This window comes from Petaurus breviceps, unplaced genomic scaffold, assembly GCF_028583685.1.
Source record: "Petaurus breviceps papuanus isolate PSGF00001 unplaced genomic scaffold, PetGlider_PUasm1.0 91041, whole genome shotgun sequence".
Taxonomy (NCBI): Eukaryota; Metazoa; Chordata; class Mammalia; order Diprotodontia; family Petauridae; genus Petaurus; species Petaurus breviceps.
The window spans coordinates 11,347,003-11,366,456 of NW_027187400.1; the positions used below are offsets into that span (position 1 = coordinate 11,347,003).

The 19,454-nt window shown below is 38.1% G+C and overlaps 1 protein-coding gene across 3 annotated transcripts in view; it reads right to left on the bottom strand.

Annotated features, from left to right (window-relative positions):
• Nucleotides 1–2,675: 2,675 nt before the first annotated feature.
• CDC42 (cell division cycle 42) overlaps nucleotides 2,676–19,454 on the bottom strand; it is a 54,522-nt gene continuing 37,743 nt past the window's right edge. For 2 of the 3 annotated variants that reach the window (XM_069078515.1, XM_069078516.1), the window contains exons 3-6: nucleotides 16,563–16,635; nucleotides 10,132–10,241; nucleotides 9,829–10,026; nucleotides 2,676–4,336 (exon numbers count right to left, since the gene is read on the bottom strand). In XM_069078515.1, the coding sequence (XP_068934616.1) occupies nucleotides 4,247–4,336; nucleotides 9,829–10,026; nucleotides 10,132–10,241; nucleotides 16,563–16,635 (471 nt within the window). In that variant the 3' untranslated portion in view covers nucleotides 2,676–4,246. Of the gene's footprint in view, nucleotides 4,337–5,728; nucleotides 5,930–9,828; nucleotides 10,027–10,131; nucleotides 10,242–16,562; nucleotides 16,636–19,454 lie in introns of those variants that run through there. The other variant, XM_069078517.1, reaches the window with a different exon arrangement.

Below are 19,454 nucleotides of genomic sequence, written 5' to 3' on the forward strand. Positions count from 1 at the left end.
TGGAACATTGCCCACTAATTTCCAAAGCTATTTCTGAATACTGTTGCCCCACTACTCAGGATTTTATAGGATCATTGTGTACACCCATCCACCCCTTACCCAGGGGATTTGGGGGAGGTGACTCCATGAACTTTAAAACATTTCTCTGTATGTATTGCTATGGTATGAATGTATGTGTGTGTACATATTGATAACTCTATTTCATACTTAGTTTCCTTTGTAATCCTATGTATTTTTTATTTTGTGCATTTAAAAACATTCTGTGAGGGTTCATAGGTTTCACCACGTGGCCAAAGAGGACTGTGACACACACACAAAAATTAAGAATCCCTGGCTCTATACCAAGAGTCATCAATCTTGAAAACTAGAATTAATCTACACAAAAAACTTGAAGCCTTACCTGGTAGGAATCCAGAGACAGCTAATACAACTCTCACCACTGCCCTTCGCTATGATCTGCTCAAAGCATACAACTGGTACCTATATCCTCCTTCCTCCAGATTCCAAGGGTACAGTAAAACTAAGTAAACTTCCTCATCAAAAGGCTCCTCTATATTATATTTGCCAGTGTTAGAACATCAATATATCTTTCCTCCCAAGTGTTATCCTAATTTTGTTCCCCACATTTGGTTTTATCCCACTCTTCTTTTTCCCAATTCCCAGTACTTAACTGCCCTCCCAATTAGACAACTGCCTAACCTTCTCTGGACTTAAAACAATTAAAAAGGAGATGACCCTGTGGATCTTCCCTTCCTCCTACCCCCGCTCTCACTCCATAGGCGTTCTTCCCTCTACTTCTTAGAAAGTATCTACTGCATTTGGGAAATATGAACAGAACAGGTTTCAGGATAAAAACTTAACTTCATTCTAACTGGATTCAGGTCTTGGGCTCATAAGAACAACATCCTAGCTGAAAAGAGGTGGAAGCCTGTGAGAGGAGGCCCAGTTCAGGCCTCCTAGATAACAAAGGATATGAACAAATGCCACCTTACTAAGAGGTCCTAATGATCAGTTGCAGGTTTTTTTGGCTCTCAAGGACTATACCTCATATGACAGCATATGAAAGGGAGAAGGTTCTCTTTGCCAGGGTTCACAGTCAAGGGCCACAATTCTAAAACATGGGCTCCAAGATCCATAGAAACAAAGTTAAAAAATAAAAACAAAGAAACAAACAAAGCCTCATGTGACACCTCTAGAAATGAAATAGATTAACAGTAAATGCTTATCTAAATTTTACTTTTAAAACAATTAAAAACAGCAGGGGATAGCATGTATGCTTGCAATTTATAGGCCTACAATGGACTACATCTTTGGCAAACAATTTTTAAAAATACTAAGGCACGTTAATATACTACACATTTGGCACCTAAAGTATCCATATTCCATTCTCGTCTTCATTATATCAGGTCCTTTCTGACAATAGGACAAACATCATTTCTCAGAAACTGTCAAAAAGAAGTATTTCAAGATGAAAGACAGAAAAGAACTAAAGCTCAACCCCAAAAAAAGGAAGCCAGACAACACCAGGCTCATAAGATGCACAGGTGGATGCTTTTTCTACCTCTGGCAGCAATGGATCTTGCTCACTTAAAAAGATATTTGCTAGCTTGGTCATGCAGTAGGGTCCAGGTCATATCAAAGCAGGTTTAAACATATTGGTGGGTCCCCTCAAATGTATCTTATGAAACTGCCTCTAGAAAAATAGTCTATTCAAAGAAGAAAATAATGAAGAGGTAGTATTCCTAACTGGCTCATAAAATGGATTAAATCTTCTGAATATGGACATAAAAAGGTTTCTAAAAGGGATCTTAGAAACCATCTAACTTCTCCAAGTTTATACTTCAATACAGGATTTAACGATTGAACTGGAGAAACTTGAGAAGTGGACCAAACAAGATACTCAAAAAAAAAAAAATCACAGTAAAGAGATTATCTCCCTAAAGGAAGCATAGTAGAAAAGAAGAAGCCAGCCACATGCTGATACTTTCAAGCTCGGTAGAGGGAGAGGAGAGAACCAGATATTGCTGCCTCGGATGGGTCACTGGCAGGGAACCCCTTCCATCACCACTTCTACATTCTAAGCAGAAATGAAAGCTGTTAAAAGTCAAGAGCAAGCTAAAGCCTAGAACTGCCCCTACCTTCTGGTACCCTGCTGAAAGGGCTGTAAAAGGGCAAAATATTGCTACTCCATTGTGATATATACCGGTTGGGCCTTACTAAGATAAGAGCTTTCTGTGGATACTCAAGGTGTGAAGTGGGGCAGGAAAGGAGTCTTCTTACAAGATTGTGATACAGACCAGTTAAACCTTAAGAAAGGGAACTGTCCCTGTTACATACAGAAGTCTGTCCTGTATGCAGATTCACAGTGATATTCCAGAAGCTTTAACAGATTTTTTTTTTGTTTTACACTTTTTACAATAACTCCTTTCCTGATTCATTCACAGGACCTGAATCCAATGATAAGAGATGTATTAACATTCCAGGAACCAGCACACAGAACATTTCCTCACTACAAACAAAAAGAGGCCCTGGGAAATCCCACATTTTATTGAGGGAAAGGATTTTAGTAGTCAAAATTAATGTGAAAATGTCAAAACGAATGTGAAAAAGGAAGAAACTTTAAACACCGAAGAAAACAATGTCAAGTGTCAGGAAAGGAAATATAAAAATGAAGCTTTTAAAGTTCTGCCTCTTTTATTCAAAGCTAAAAATTGGTGCCTGAGAGAGTCAAGTTCCCATATCTTTAAATAAGCTGAGAAGTGAGAGGCAGTGGAGAAGGGAGGAAATAACAACCCTCAGGCGGGTTTGTGAAGGTATTTTTTTCTGTTTAATACATCTGAAAAGAATGCATATACAAAGAATTGAGACATGAGAAAAGCATTGGTTCAACACTAACGAATCTACAAGAATTAGGATTTGGGGAAGATGAATGAGAGTCCCTAATATTTTAAAAAATTGGAAACTGCAAACCAATAGTTTTCTGATAAAACCCCTATTAACACTGGAGTCTTCAAAAAGACTTCTTCCCATTATTTTTATTACATTAGGAGCCCCATCCTCTGGCTCTGGGGTTTCTCATATGCAAAACACACATAAAGGGGATTCCCCAACTGGTCCCTATGGTATCATGTCTCCCTCCCACCAAGCTTCTTAATGAAGTTGGCTGTCCATCCCAAGCTCTCTTGAAAATGATCAGAATCATTTTGTAAACCTTCATCTGCCAGCACCACTCCTGTTAACCTTTCTTTTCAACACACCAGGTTCATCAGCTGTGTTCCATGAACCATAATAAACTGCACATCTTGGCTCAGTAGATTAGACCAGGAGTGGCAGGAAAACAAAATAACATTTTCTTTTAAAAATTCTAATCTAAACCCATCTGGTGTGGTTCCAAAGGTACAGGCTTTTCTTCACTTATTAATGAATAAAGTTTGAACCTTAACTTCAAAAGCAGCAACTGGCTAATCTCCTCAATATCATAGTCAAAAATACAGTGCAACCCATAATAGAGGGAGGGAGAAGGGGCAATACATGCTTCACCCCACTTGGGATGGTTTCATTAAACACTGGACCTACTCAGAGTGGGGAACAAAAAGGCAACTTTCAAAAAGGAGTACAAGTTACTGAGGAGGGAGCATTCCTTATACTCCTTCCTAAAGAGCACCAGGAGGGGAATATCTGTTTCCTGAACCAGATCTGGGAAGTAGAATCCAACCTCTTCCCTCCCCTCCAAACCACCCCCCTTCAAAAAAAAAAATCCTCTGGCTAACAGGTTTAAAAAAAAAAAAAAACCCCCCCCCCAAAAAAAACCAAAAAACCCCCCCCAAAAAAAAAAAAAAAACAGAAAAAAACTAAGAAGTCCCAGATTACTTGCCAAGTTGGCACCAGGGAGCAGCTTCAAAAATTTTGAGCCTAGAATTAGTCTGTTACAGAGTCATCACAAGCATGCCTTGCTTTTTAAACCAAAAAAAAAAAAAAATTAGAAACAGTAAACAAAAGTAAAAAACTAGTACTGATCAGTTTTCTGACAATACATAATTACTCAAAATTAACTAGCATTTAAACCGAGTTGGGAAAGAAACTGGGTGCCTGTAAATAGGCTATGTCTCACACTAGAGTGTGGGGGTGGGTGCAGGGCATTTGTCATTATTGCAAAAACGAATTTTAATTTCTCTTTAGTTTGATTTAACATTGCTTTTAGTATGATGCCGACACCAGCTTTGCAGAGGGGGCTCTGGAGGGATGTTCATAGCAGCACACACCTGCGGCTCTTCTTCGGTTCCGGTGGCTCCAGGGCAGCCAGTATCGCCTCGTCAAATACATTCTTTAGGCCTTTCTGAAAAGGGGTAGAGAGAGAAAAGGGGCGGTCTGATTCAGTAGAATAATTAGGCAAAATGAAAGCAAACACCCCCAGAATGGTAAAAAAGGTCTGAGAACAGGGAATAACCACCCAGGACTTCAATTCCGTCATCTCCTTCCATCAAGTTTGGTTCAAGGTATGTATTACAAAGGCTAGGCAGTTCTGCAGCAGGGTAGCCAAGATATTCGTGACAGAGACAGTGGACTTTTGAGGATGCTTTTTGAAAACCAATGTATAGCATGAGAAGCAAACAAGCACATGTGTAACTTGCTCAATTCAATGCAAGTTTGTGATGTATTAGAACTTGGCACATAGAGATATAGTGTAATAACTGCCTTCAAATGAAGCAGCAGGATATGGAGCCAAGTGAGGGTTCTGGGAGTCCAGAATATGAGCTAGGGGCATCCTTGCTGCATGAGATGCAAGCACAAATGAAGAACATCAAGTAGACTTCAGTAAGCCCAAGTTAGCAAAGGGTCATTCACTGAGAGCCCCTTTGTCCCACCCACTAAAAGGAGCTGGGGCAACACCATAAGCGGTGAATGTGTCAGCATAAATCAGATAGAAGGGAAAGCAAGAAAGATGGGTACCTTGTCCACAGGTCAATCTAAAGCCAGTCAGTGCAACAGGAATAAAGCTTCATCAAGCATTCATACAAACAATTGCAATTCTTTTAATTTCAAAATTTTAAGGTAGCTACAATTATGTTTTTCCCCATAATGACAAATCAGAAGAAGCATGAAAATAAAGGCAGCAGAGCTTTACATGTCAACATTAACAAACCTTAGGTTCAACTGTTCAAAATGGAGTTAGGGTATTAAAAGTTATATTATAACAAAAGCATCTGTAAAGCAGTAGCAGATACATCAACTTATCCTCCTCCCTCCCCACCCCCAAAGCCTAACAAATAACTCCACTACAACACAGACAGCCAAAGCACTAGCAACAGAAAGGGTTTGATGCACAAGGCAAAAATCAGGAAGAATCCATCACATTACAGCACCTACTAGCAGGCCACCTCTTCCCATGTAAGTTTGTCATGCAAGTACAATTAATAACAGCTTCACAAGTATAAAATGAAATGTGTGCATGATTCCATCCACCGCTGACTGGTGGGTTCCTTTATTTTCTCCTAGAGGGCATTTTCAATGCTAAACCTGAGCCCCCTTTTATTCCAGTTACCGAAACCATAAAGCCCCAAGCATTGGGCAACCCAAGGGGCAGACAGAGTTCATCCAGTCCACATCTGCCTCCTGATAACAAAGTGTGTTGTGTTTTACTAAGTTAGAGATAGATATAGAATGCAGTTTTAACCAGAAGACTAATACAGAGGTTGCTCTAAGGTGGTAAGTAAAAAGACGCAGAGGCTTTCAAACAGGATCGTTTTATTCCTTTGTGTTGTTGTTTTTTTTTTTTAAAACGGAGAGTCTACAGTGGTGGGACAGGAAGCAGCAGCAAAGAGGGGAAGGAGAAAACAGTTTAGAATATACAGCACTTCCTTTTGGGTTGAGTTTCCGGAGGCTCGAGGGCAGCTAGGATAGCCTCATCAAACACATTCTTCAGACCTCTCTATAAGACAGAGGGGAGGAAAGAGAACAGCAGCTAGGTTAGAGGATTACAAAGAAGACTAGCAGATACAAACAGCACCCAAGGATAAAAAAGGGCTGAATGCACATAAAAAAGTAGGTGAGCACAGGATTTAAAAAGAGATTTGAAAGAAAATATATACTACACCTGGAAATATATGAGAATTAGAAGGTAGAAGACAGGATCAAGGCAAGGTTTTGGGCCCTCTGCTCCCCACCTTTTTATACATGTGGGAATGGGATCTCGGAAGGAATGACTTACTCATTGTTAAATACTTTGGAGTAGCAGAGTTACAAGCATAATTAAGACTCTTTGGAGGGTTAGTACAATGATCTATCTGCTACAGCACCATGCTGTCAACATAGTAAAGGGCAAGAATCCAATTGTAATGGAAATAGTGTGGACATGCCAAACCCTAAAGTATTTCAGATAGATACATCTGTTCTTTTTAGCAAATGAATGAAAATAAAAGGGTGGGCAGAAATCCAGGTGTTTGAACACAAGGGCTATGGATAATGAAGTATTTGGAATACCCCTGCAAATTCATTTTGCTAGTTTGGAAGAAACCTCATGATTGTCCAAAAAATTAGTTTAAATGGTTATTAAAATTTCTGACTTATGTGAATTCAGCCTCTGAATAACTGAAGAACACAAAGCAATAGACTGATATGGGCATGCTATATGTTTCAAAATGTTAACAATATACCCATTGTGACTGAAACCAGATTTCTAAATAAGCTATCTTTCCCAATACAAATCCTCAGCAATTTTGAACTAGTTTTAATTACTTAGCAGAAACTTAGAGAAGAAAGCTCTGAAATACCATCAGCTTCAGTTATTCAGTAATACTAAAGCATGTCATCATCACCCCTTATAGGAAAACAAAGAAAGATACAAAGAAGGAATTGCACTATAAAAGCAAGCGGGTCCATCGTGCTTGTTGTGATGTATGCACAAGTGTATCAGAGCACAAAATAAGGAGTAGAGGACCAAAATCATCTCTTGGATGAGAGGAATCAACTTACATTACAGCCAGAAACTCTGAATGTAGCAGTGTGCCCTAAAAGCCTAATAATGCCTATCTACACTCACTCAGGTCTCTTCTACATAGAATGAATTTAAAGGGAACCCCCAAAAGTTTCTCATTACCTTTAGCCCATAACCACCTTATCTATCACAAGAGTATCTTGAAAGCCTTGAAGCCCCTGGCAGAGTCAAAGTCTCCCAAAACTGCTCATAGCATGCCAGGAGTTGCCTGCTACACAACCAAACCACTCAGGGACAAAGAGACTGATACACAAAAATTCATGTGTCACTAAAGCTTTTGCATCAGGATTGGATACATACATTGCTTCCAATTCTCCTTAACTGACATATACATTAAAGCACATAAAACATAAGAAAATACTAACATCCAAGAAGAGCTCACATATTCACTATCACTTAGGAATACAAGCATTTTAGCTTATGCTAATATAACACAGGCTCCTTGAGTACAAAGGTCATGTCATTACTCTGTGGAGGGAAGACTTAAGAGTAAAGGCTTTATGGAGACACTGTATAAGAGATCTTTGTTCTTTAGTTAATGGTCGTACTAGATGGCTGAGGTCACTTTGAACCACTGAGATGTTAGAATGCTGTAACACCTCGAACAAGTGAGTGCTCAATAAAAATTCAGATGAATTATGTGGAAAAGAACAATGAACATTAAGGAGAAACAAAAGCAACCCACCTACTAAAAAGAGAAGAAGAGAATACACTCCACTGGAAGGATGCAAAAGATGACAATTTAAGAGTTGCTTATTAGAATATCAATTAAAGGGCAATTTTTAAAAATAGATATTAGAGACTGAACAGAAACAGCATAAAAAAATGAATTACAGAACTTTAGAGTTAGAAGGGACAGCAGCAGCCATCTAGTTCAACTCATACCCCAAACAAAGAAATTTCTACTACATGACATGGGGTCATCCAGTCTTTTCTTAAATTCTTCCAAATAAAGAAGGACCCACTACCAGAGAGAGCTCATTCTACTTCTGGACAGCTCTATTTATTAGTAAGTCTTTCCTGCCCCAAGACTTTCATGCTCCTACAGTAAAACAGAACAAGTCTAATCACCTTTCTACATAATAGTCTTTCAGATGTATCATATCCATCCATGCCCCCTACCCAACAGAAATCTCTTCAAAGTCTTCTCATGCCAAGTTCCTTCAACCAATTTTCATGACATGTCATCAAGGCCTTTTGGCATCCTAGGTGCTCTTCTCTAGATACTCTCCAGTTCATCAAACTCCTTCCTAACTTGCAGATCTAAGAACCAAACCAATATTCCAAGTCTGGTCTGACCAGGGCAAAGTAGCCAAGACTATCATCTCTTTGCTCCAGGAAAATCAGTATCTCTTAACCCCAAAATCACATTAACTTTTTCTTTTCTCTCTTTTTTTTTGGAGGGGGGGGGGGGTGGGGGGGGAGGGGGCGAACAGCATGCTGCCTATCATACCACTGATTTACACTGATCTTGCAGTCTGCTAAACATTCAGATCCTTTTCAAACCACCTTTTTTTAACCCAAGCATAAATAAAGCTTTATGTTTCTTACTATTAGATTTTATCTTAACTCATTTCAGCCAAAGGCCTAAATATAAGCAATTTTCCTATAAAAATATATAATTTTAGCATTTTCCCATAAAATGCCCAAAAGTAGCCAAAGTATAATAAACTATCAAATCATGGAATAAACCAAAATAAAAAATACACTACATGCCAACCACATACACATAGCAAAAACAAATTACATAGCAGCTACACTATAACAAACCAACATTTAAAAATCATCTTTGAAATAACTGAGAAAAATGACCTTCAAGTATATCTACAAGTACACAATAACCACTACACTCCAAAATAATCAGAGCATTTGGATCCACAGATAAAGGAAAACCATTAAGTCAACAGAAACACATAATCTTCAGCACACCATACACGAATGGTCTGGCATCAAACCCAAGGTGTCAGTGAGATGTCTATACTAGTTGCTTTCGTACATCATGTTTCTCACATCCCAAAAAGATTACCAGAAAAAAAATCTAGACTAAAATAATGAAGAGATAACACTTCAGTTAAAACTCCTTACTATGACATCACCAATGAATGGCCCAGAGCCCAGACACATACAAATCCCAGTATCTCCACAACCAGCATCCACTAAGCAAGAAGAATCAGCATAAAATCAGGGCAATGGAAAGAAAGGGGATCACAAAGGACCTGAAACGTTTAACTTTAGGAAACTTGGAAATTGGGGAGGAGAGTAAACAAAAATGTTAAGACGATCTAGACCTAGCTATGGAAGCAATATCTAAAAGAGTCTTACTTAAGAAAAGAAAGTTCTTGGTTATTTTGACTAAGTTCTCTACTCCATAAAACATCAAAACACTTATTTCTCCACATGTTAACACTTACAGTAAAAATGGATTATGAAAAAATGCTAGGCCCAGAAGAACAATCTGAAAAACTTCAATCTTACTTTGCTCTGTACTTTGTCAGTCAAAATAATTGAACCATTTTCCCTTTTCTAAAAGATAAACATCCATGTCTATAGGCATTGAATATCATGATTACCACATGAGAAAAAAAAAGGTTAAATCTCCTATAAATAACAAGATAAAGTATATACTTAAAAGCTATTATTTCACCCCCAAAAAGGCTTTCATATAACTGTCACTTACTATTCTGATGAGTCTTCTTATGTTCTTCATGGGAAGCTATTCTGGACACAGATGAGCAACTAATAGTAGCAATAGCCCTGATCAGCTAAGAGGACCTAAAAGTACCATCACTGTCCTCAAATGCAGTACAGTGTGTAGTCTCCAAATAAGGCCTCACCTGTGTGAGCGCAGAACACTCCACGTATTTGACAGCCTTCAGGTCTCGGGCCAGCTTTTCAGCAGTCTCTGGAGTGATGGGCTTCTGTTTGTTCTTGGCAAGTTTCTCAATAGTAGAAGGGTCATCTCTGAGATCAATTTGGGTCCCAACAAGCAAGAAAGGAGTCTTTGGACAGTGGTGAGTAATCTCTGGTACCCACTAAAGGCATGAAACACACAAATACCAGTCAATTTTGAGGCTTCCAAAATGGTTCACAAAGTAAGGAAACCTAGAGAAGGATGTAGAGATATTTGACCAACATACCTTTTCTTTCACATTTTCAAATGAGGATGGGGATACCACTGAAAAACAGACAAGAAACACATCTGTCTGTGGATAACTGAGGGGTCGTAATCTGTCATAATCTTCCTGTCCTAGAAGGAAAAAGAAAAATTATCATGCACCAAAGCTAGACCATTTCATAGCATGAAAATTATACACATGTACGGGTACACATACAAGCCAGCTTTCACCATAGCACATATAAACTTAATAGGAACATTTTGGCTATATTAAAAGCATTTTGCCTCATAGTAAATTAATGGCATTATCACATGGAATTTCTACGGCTGACTTAAAACCAATTCATTTCCCTCCTAGCTATACTCTTTATAACTACTCAATCATGTCCCTAGAAACCTCATATTGCAAGACAGCAACCTTGGTATTAATATTTCATCAGTACCTTCTGATTGAAGTGTGGGGTGATCAGTTCCTCCAAAACCTCTATTTAAGAAGGCCCCTCCTTAACGTCCTCCCCCCTTCAGCTTTCTTTGTATGTTGTCTTCTCTCCTTAAATTATAAGTTTGAGAGTAGAACTCTCTTTTTCCTATTTATATTTCCAGTGTTTAGCAGAGTCACTGGTACATGATAGGTTTTTAGTAAATTTTACTGACTGGCTAATAAAAATAAGAATAATACAGGCAAGTCTTTTAAACTATTACATGCTTCCAGAACTAACACTTGAAAATTACTCAAGTCTGGGAAACCAAACTAGCTACAAGTAGTTGAAGGGCAAATCAAAACTTTAATAAAAACCACACTGATAAATCTTCACATTAGTACTTAAGAGTAGTCAAGTAGTCAATGGGGGCAGCTATGTGGCGCAGTGAATAGAGCACTGGTCCTGGAGTCAGGAGGACCAGAGTTCAAATCCAGCCTCAGACATTTAACACTTACTCGCTGTGTGACCTTGGGCAAGTCACTTAACCCTAACTGCCCTGCCTTCCTCACTCCAAAAAGCACTCCCCCCCCAAAAAAAAGAGTAGTCAACAACTAGTGTTAGGAACATCGACACTAAGATATCAGCAAGAAATATCTAGGATGAAAATTTTCTTTTCATCCTTGCCTAAGGACAGCTATCAAGACAAACAGGAGCAGCTAGGTGGTGCAGTGAATAGAGTACCAGCCCTGGAGTCAGGAGGACCTAAGTTCAGATCTGGCCTCAGACACTTAACACAAAAAATAGCCATGTGACCCTGAGCAAGTCACTTAACCCCAACTGCCCTCCAAAAAGAAAAAAAAAAAAAAAAAAAAAAGACTTAAGCAGACAAATGGAAGCAACCTCAGGGCAACATCAAGTCATGTCTATGTAAAATGAAAGAAGTCACTGCTATTACAAATTTAAGAAACAGAATCACCATAAGGTGACATTTTTATATCACTTTTACATAAAATGAAAATCTTCACAACAATTCTATGAGGTAGATATTATCCTCATTTTTTTTTTTAAAGCAATCGGGGTTAAGTAACTTGCTCAAGGTTACACAGCCAGTTATTTCTGGGTGTGGTGCTGAGTATCTGAGCCCGGATTTGATCCAGGTCATCCCAACACTGGAGCCGGTGCTCTTACTCGCTGAGCCACCTGGCTGCCCCTAAGCAATCGGGGTTAAGTAACTTGCTCAAGGTTACACAGCCAGTTATTTCTGGGTGTGGTGCTGAGTATCTGAGCCCGGATTTGATCCAGGTCATCTCGACACTGGAGCAGGTGCTCTTACTCGCTGTGCTACCTGGCCGCCCCTGTCCTCATTTTTAAAGGCAAAAAAAAAAAAAAAAAAAAAAAAACAGATTCAGAGAAATTTAAGTTACTTGCTCAGAGTCAGAGCTGGTTAGCAGAACTTGTATCCAAACCCAAATCTACCACTTTTATCATAATGGAAAGCCACCTTATTCTACTTGTGCACAATTAGGAATTAGGGTTGTGTTTCAAGGACTTTCTAATATAAAGAATTATAAAGTTTTGAACTTTGTTATATCCTTCTCCAATAAATCAAAGAACCAGACTTATAAGCATATTATAACCAAATCGGAATTCTTCATTAAAAATTTACATTTGCAGTAAGTTCCTTAGGGTTTACAAAGCACTCTCTCCACAACTACCCCATGAGGCAAGCAATAAAAATATATAGATGAGGAAACTGGATGAGAGTTTAAATACTGACTTATAGTTACCTGCTAGCAAATCAAACAGCTAGGACTCAAATATAATTCTGACAAAATTGAGCATTCTTTCTAGTATAAACTGATCAGTTTCCTTCTGGGAAAAATGAGGGTGGTATAGCATGGGAACAGGATGGGATACAAGTGTTCAGAGAAAAAAATATTCCTATGAATTGGGAGTCAATATTGATATCTGTTCTATTTGAACCTATTATTTTACTGGTAAATGGAATTACAAGGAGCAAAGCCTTTATGTACTAGTACAAAGACCAGTATATATTATGCAAATTCATCTTAGAGTTTTAGGGAAAATTAGAGGCTAAGTAACTAGCCCTGGCTCACACAGTATGTGTCAACGGTAGGACCAGACTTGTATCTAATTTTTCCTGATTCTAAGGATAGCTACACCATACTGTCAATACATTTTAAACATCTAAAAAGGTCTTGATTTTTTCTTATATCTAGCAATCTATTTATAAAAATTAACCTAAATATGAAAAGGAAGACAATATTTCAGGCTCCTCTGGATTCAAAAGAGAATGACAACAATGTGCAAAGAAAGGAGAACTAGATTCAGTAGTCAAAGAATCCGAGTTTAAATCCCAGCTCTGATACTGGGTGACTTTGGTCAAATTACTTATTCTCTAGCCCTTTGTTGCAGAGTTTGTTTACTTATCTAGAAAATTAAGGTAACAGCTATAATTGCTCACAGGTCTGTGAGGCTAAAATGAAGTCATGTATATAAAGAATTATGTGACCCTAAAAGCAATGTGTATGTGTATGTGTATATATATATATATATATATATATATATGTTAAACTAAAGGAAAAAAAGAGAACTTAGCTTACAAGTCTAATAACCTATAAGTCTTTTATATAAGATAATCCTCCCCCAAAAATATGCTAATTAAATAGATTTCCTTAGAAGCAAAACGGGTAGAAGGGGAGGTTAAGTTTTAACATTCAGATTGTACAAATTTGGGTTTAGTGCTTTTTTAGGATAATGAATAGGAAGAATAAAGGATGTGCCTTCTGTCATTTATTGCTATTCAGTCGTTTCAGTCATGTCCAACTCTCCATGACCCCATTTGGGGTTTTCTTGGCAAAGATACAGAAGTGGTTTGCCATTTCCTTCTCCAACTCATTTTACAGATGAGGAAAAAGAGACAAACAGGGTGGAGGAACTTGCCCAGGGTCACTCAGCTAGTATGTGTCTGAGGACACATTTGAACTCGGGTCTTCCTCACTCTAGGCTCAGTGCTCCATCCACTGTGCTACCTAGCTGTCCCAAAGGATGTTACTACTGAAATTCTATTTTTGTTAGGTGATCTGACCACATTCCTTCTCCTTTGAAACCTCTGGCACACTCAGGAAAAACAACTATTTCAATATTTAAAGGATCCATGTCCTGGTATGGGCATACCTTTTACTGATACAGATCCTAACTCTTGAGGAACACACAAAAGTTCTCAATAATAGTTGCAAGCTATTACCACATGACAAAATGCTCCAAAACAGTAAGAGAAATGTCTATCAAAACAACCCTGAGATTTTACTTCACACCCACCCTCGAAATTGGAAAAGTTGACAAAAGATGGAAAGGGGGATGTTAGAGGGATTGTAGAAAGACAGGCACACTAGAGCTGTTGGAGTTGGGAACCAATATAATGTTTTGGAAAGCAACTGGGAATTATGCAAATCAACTGACTAAAGTGTCTATATACCCTTTGCCCCAGAAATTCTACTACTAGGCATATACCCAAAGGAGGCTACTCCCACACTGATGAGAATAAAGTCTGCAAATACCGCAAAATATTTGTTCCAGTACTTTTTGTGATACCCAACAAATGGAATCAAAGTAGATGTCCACTGATTGAGAAGTGTCTAAACACTGTGGTATATGCTGAATATTACTGGACTATAAGAAACAATAAATGTGACTGAATACAAACAAGCACAGAAAGAGCTACACAAACTAACGTAGAAGGAAGCAAGTACTACACTACAATGTAAATGGAAAAGAGGGACAAAATAATTCAAAAGGGAGTGCTACAAAATCATAAAGAACAAGCACAGCCTCAAAGAACAGATATGAGAGGATAACCCATCCCATTCTCCTGCAGTGGTGGAAGGCTCACAGATAACAGTACACACTGCATGCATTTTCAATGGTATCAATCAGTTATGCTTATTTCTTTTTCCCCTCTTCTTTATTTAAAAAAAAAAAAACTTTTTCTTACATGGGTTGGCTCTCTGGCAGAACAGGGGAAATGAGAATACAAGGGAAATTATGGTGATGTATACAAACAGATGATATCAAAAAATTCATTTTTTTAAAAAGATGCTATGGCCAACTTCTTGCAATGAGCCTCTCTTCAGAAAACAGGAATGCACCAGTCTGCTGCTAGTCTCATACTCAAAGCCCTTCCAGCTACATAAGACTTTCTAAGGACTTGAGATGGCAAACCCAGATACATAATATAATCTGCAATTCATTGTAACTGTGTGTCCCCTTCAATTGTGCAGATCACAATCTATCCATGCTAGTCCATCTTGTACAATTCTTGGTCATGTTTTCTATAAGCTCACTTCATGGGAAAAAGGGAAGGATGGTGATGGAAAGGGGAAGAGCAAACTTGGCTTTCCTGTGACATCTCAATGAGACCAAAAGGGCATGAGCTATCCAACTCTTAAACTTGTGACCAGTCTACCTTTGTTTTTCAATTTATGCTTCTCTGTTAACATCTTTTATTCTTCTGTACCATCCTTTTAAATTTTATATATGTTGCAGCTTGCCCTACCTACCATCCACTACTCCAATGACCTCTAAATGATTTTCTTTTTTTACCTTATCAAAGACTTTAATGATTCTATGACTGGCAGCCATAAAACACCAGTGGAATGTTGGTATTAATACAATGAGTATTCAATTCTGAGTGAGATTTGGGAGTATTAACGGAGCTGCACAATTTCTTGAAGGCAATGTAAATCTGGCCTCCTCCTCCTGTTTGGGTCCAACTTGTTTATAAATATATATAAGCACACACATACATACACATATATATACATATACACACACATACACGTCTATGTATGTATATGTGTATATGCTGGTATGTGTGTGTACGGGTATATATGCGTTATATACATATATGTATGAGAAGTGTACATGTTATATATATATATATATATATATATGTATTCTATATACACATCATAATTTGGAAAATACCTTCATTAAAGTGTTTAAAAATGGCACCTTGCAAACAAATCGTTAGCAAATCAAAGTGGCCAAAGGCAACAGAAAGCCAAATTCTATTTATTTCTGTCAGTTTCCTGCCCTGTCTCTGATAATCTTGAGTAGTATTCCCCTAATAAACCAAGGTGTTATTATGATGCTCCAATGCCACATTAAAATGACCCCAGGCCCTGAAAGACTAAGTGCTGGCTTTTTCTTGCCCAAGTTAGAACAACTAAGAGAAGCCTAAGTTTAGACAAGTTCAGAGAGTTTAGTCACCTAGTGAGATTGTGAACTTGAAAGGGAATAAACCCATTATCAGAATAAAATCTGAGGGGTTATTATGGTGTAGGTACATGTGCAAATACACGTGTGTGTGTGTGTGTAAAAATCATAATTTAAAGAAATGCTCCATTTTAGTTTAAAATTATTAAAAATTTAAAATGTTAATTATTTTTCCATCCAAGTTCATGAGTCTTTAATCTATCCAGAACTCCTAGGAGGTCCATGGATACCAGTTCAAGAAGCCCTAACATGTGACCTTGGGCAAGTCACTTAACCCCAATTGTAATTAAAAAAAAAAAAAAAAGAAGCCCTAACAACAGGGGGATCATTGACACAGATGAAATCATAGATATTTTAAGTAATGAAGTAAACCAACCGGTTCAAGGGTCATCAATTGGGGAGCAAGTCAGGTTCCACTGATATTCTTAAGAGTCTTTTCCAGTCTCCGTTTCACTGTGCAAAGATTTCACCTACTGTTCTCCCATCTGTACTCACTCCATTGTAAAAACTCTTATTTCTCTAGATCAACATCCCCATTTACATTACAGATTGTGTGAAGAAATTGCTTATAAGCAAGCAAGCATTACAGAAAAAAAAATTAGTGGTTATTCTCATGTTCTATAATTTTGACTATCAGAAAGTATACTAATATGATTCAAAGCATTCTACAAAACAAATATGAAACACCAGTAATTCTTACATCTACAGAATAAAACACACCAAAAGTTCTCACCTGCAGTATCAAACAGTCCAAGAGTATATGGCTCTCCACCAATCATAACCGTGACTGCATAGTTGTCAAATACCTTAGAAAAACACAGAAAAAGTTAGGAGAAGGGGAGCCCATAGACCCCCAAAAAGTGCTTCTTTTCTGACTCTTAGCCCCCCCATTCATTGCTTATCAATTTTTTTCTTCAGCCATTACTGCCAACTAAAATTCTGCTTTCTTCAAAGTTTATGAAATAAATGAGCAGGAGAGATTTTAAAGTACTTATTCTCAAAAAGCAGCAAGCAGCAGATGAAGCAAATTAAAAAAAATGGAGAATACTCCAGACTCCTAGTCAGGGTAGAAACCTCCAGATCTCTAAGGTAGAAAACTCAGTCTTGGTTACACTTGCTTGTTTTATTTAAATGTCCATTCAGTTTCTAAAATATTGTTTATTATATATTTCCTTTCAATTAAAAAATAAATTTACTATTATGGTGGTAATCTTTCAGCATTTCTGGGCATAACTGACCCCAAAAATAGTCCACTTGTTTAAAAAAAAAATTGTAACAAACTCAATAAACAGAAATTTTAAATACACTTTCAAGAAATCATGCCTCTAAGTCTATAGGAGAAAAAAAGATAATTTGGCAGGGAGTTAGCAAGTAGAAACAAATGCTTCAGAATCCAATAGGATAAAGATAAAGCATGTCATCATTATTGCTGTTATATATTCTCACTCCTGGACCTTTTCTGTGTGCTTTATGTGTTGAATTCATAAACTGAGTGAGTTTTACTTAAATGGCTGAGATTATATGAAAAAAAAAATGACAGGAGAACTGATACTAGAGAGATAGCAAGGACAAAACTGTAAAAAACTGTTATCTTAAAACAATGAAGTCTTAATTTAAATGGCATGCCTAGTACATGAAAAGAGACCACAGAAAAGTATTTGCTTACAGGATCATCAATTTTACAGAATTTATTCAACATGATGGTATCCTGAAAGGAACACCTGCATTTCAAGTCCAGGTAGAAAGGACTATCTATATAAAGAGAGATATAATGTAGCCCTCACTTTGATACTAACAAACAGGCTGTATGACCCTGGACAAGCAGACTATGGATTATCTATAGAATCCTGTATAAACCTTATTTGCACATAATTATTTGCATGTTGTTTCCACCAAAAGAAGGTAAGCGTCTCAGAGGCAGGGGTTGTCCTTCTGACTTGTATTTGTATCCTCAGAGCTTAGCACAACTTTGGGCATTTACTAAAGTGCTTGCTGACTGAATCAGATTGTGAGCTCCTTCCAAACACAAGGGTCTGGTTTCATCTTGCTTTGTAACCAGTACACTGCCCTGACATAGAGTACCTTGATACTCTTCTGCCAATGAATGGAAAATCCCTGCCAGGGCCCCTATGAATAACACACTACTAAGTTTCCCCTTTTTCCTAACAGTCACTGCCTGATAACATAAACAATCCCATCTTCAACCTGCTTTGAACATAATAATGTTATCTAATGAGTGAAGCCACACATATAGGTTCCACCAGTATCAAACACTGTGAGGGTGGACAATCATGTGTCCCTATACAATCAATTCACATCATTACTTATTTATTAAGAGACCTAGGGGGCAAGAAGTTGAGGATACAAAGTCAAGAACAAAACCCAGCACAAAATAGTTAAATTATAAACAATTATTACTATCCTCTCACTTATGAATCCATAGCAGTTGGGGGGAATGTTCTGGAATTTGGCATTGGCTATGACAAGAAAGGGAAGTGACAGACAAGTTTCTAGAGGAACTGACTTACAAATTCCTGGAAGGAAGGCCTTGCCCTCCAGTTTGTTAACCTTTTGCTTAATATCTTTACTAATGCCTCACCCTTCCACCCTATTTTCATCTTTCTGGGAATTCTTATTATAAAAACCATTCTTCATATTATCACTTTTTGTTTCACACTGAATCAACTCCCCAAGATCATCTGCCTTTAGATAAACTAAATTAGAGTGTAATTTCTCATGGGATAGTAGTTTCTCACTATCAATTAGCCTGTTCAAACCTCAATATGTTATTTAGTGTCCTACCCAAACCACCAAAAAAAGATACCCACTCTAGTAGTCTGGTTTCTCAAATACCAGTGTCTCCCTTCTTCCCCATCTTTACCCTCCAACCAGCCCTTTAAAACATGGGTATAACCACCCCTTTAAAATGTGATTCCCTTTTGGTCATACGTGTACACACACATACATACACACACACACACACACACACACACACTCACTCCCTCTCTCTCACTGGTAACATGACCCTTGGGAGGCAGAAGTTGTGAAGACCCTGTAATGGGAATACAAATTTGGAAGATCTTCCCTGCCCCTAGGCTAAAGTGCACCTGGAGCCTGGGGTGGGAGGCTTGTTTTTCAGTAGATAGTTTTTGACTGGCCAGTGAGTCAATAAGGTTGTTACATTCTCTGAGCCAGGAGAAGGCTATATAAACCCTGATTTGAGGCTTTGTTTTGGGGGCTCACTTTGACAAGTGTTCTGTGATTTGATCTGTATTCTGGGAAGCCGTTGTCCAGGCCCCCCCCCCCCGCTTTGAAAAACCCAGATGTTGACCGGGTATGGATGTAACGGTTGGACAGTTTGGAAATCTGTCTACTTGATCTGTTTCTGTCTTGATAATTCTGCCTGTATAATTTGAAGTTCGGGGTGCTGACCTTTTCCCCTGAACAAGGTAAATGATATATGTCTGACTGATTAAAGTAAGCTTGTTAACCCATTTTGAGTTGCTTTCCTTTAACAAAGCAGATCCAAGAACCTGTGCTAGCAGCCACCCTGGGAACGCTGGGGTGCTTGCTGCTACAGACCCCCATTGGAAATGGAGCTCTTTATAATCTCAAAAGGAGATAG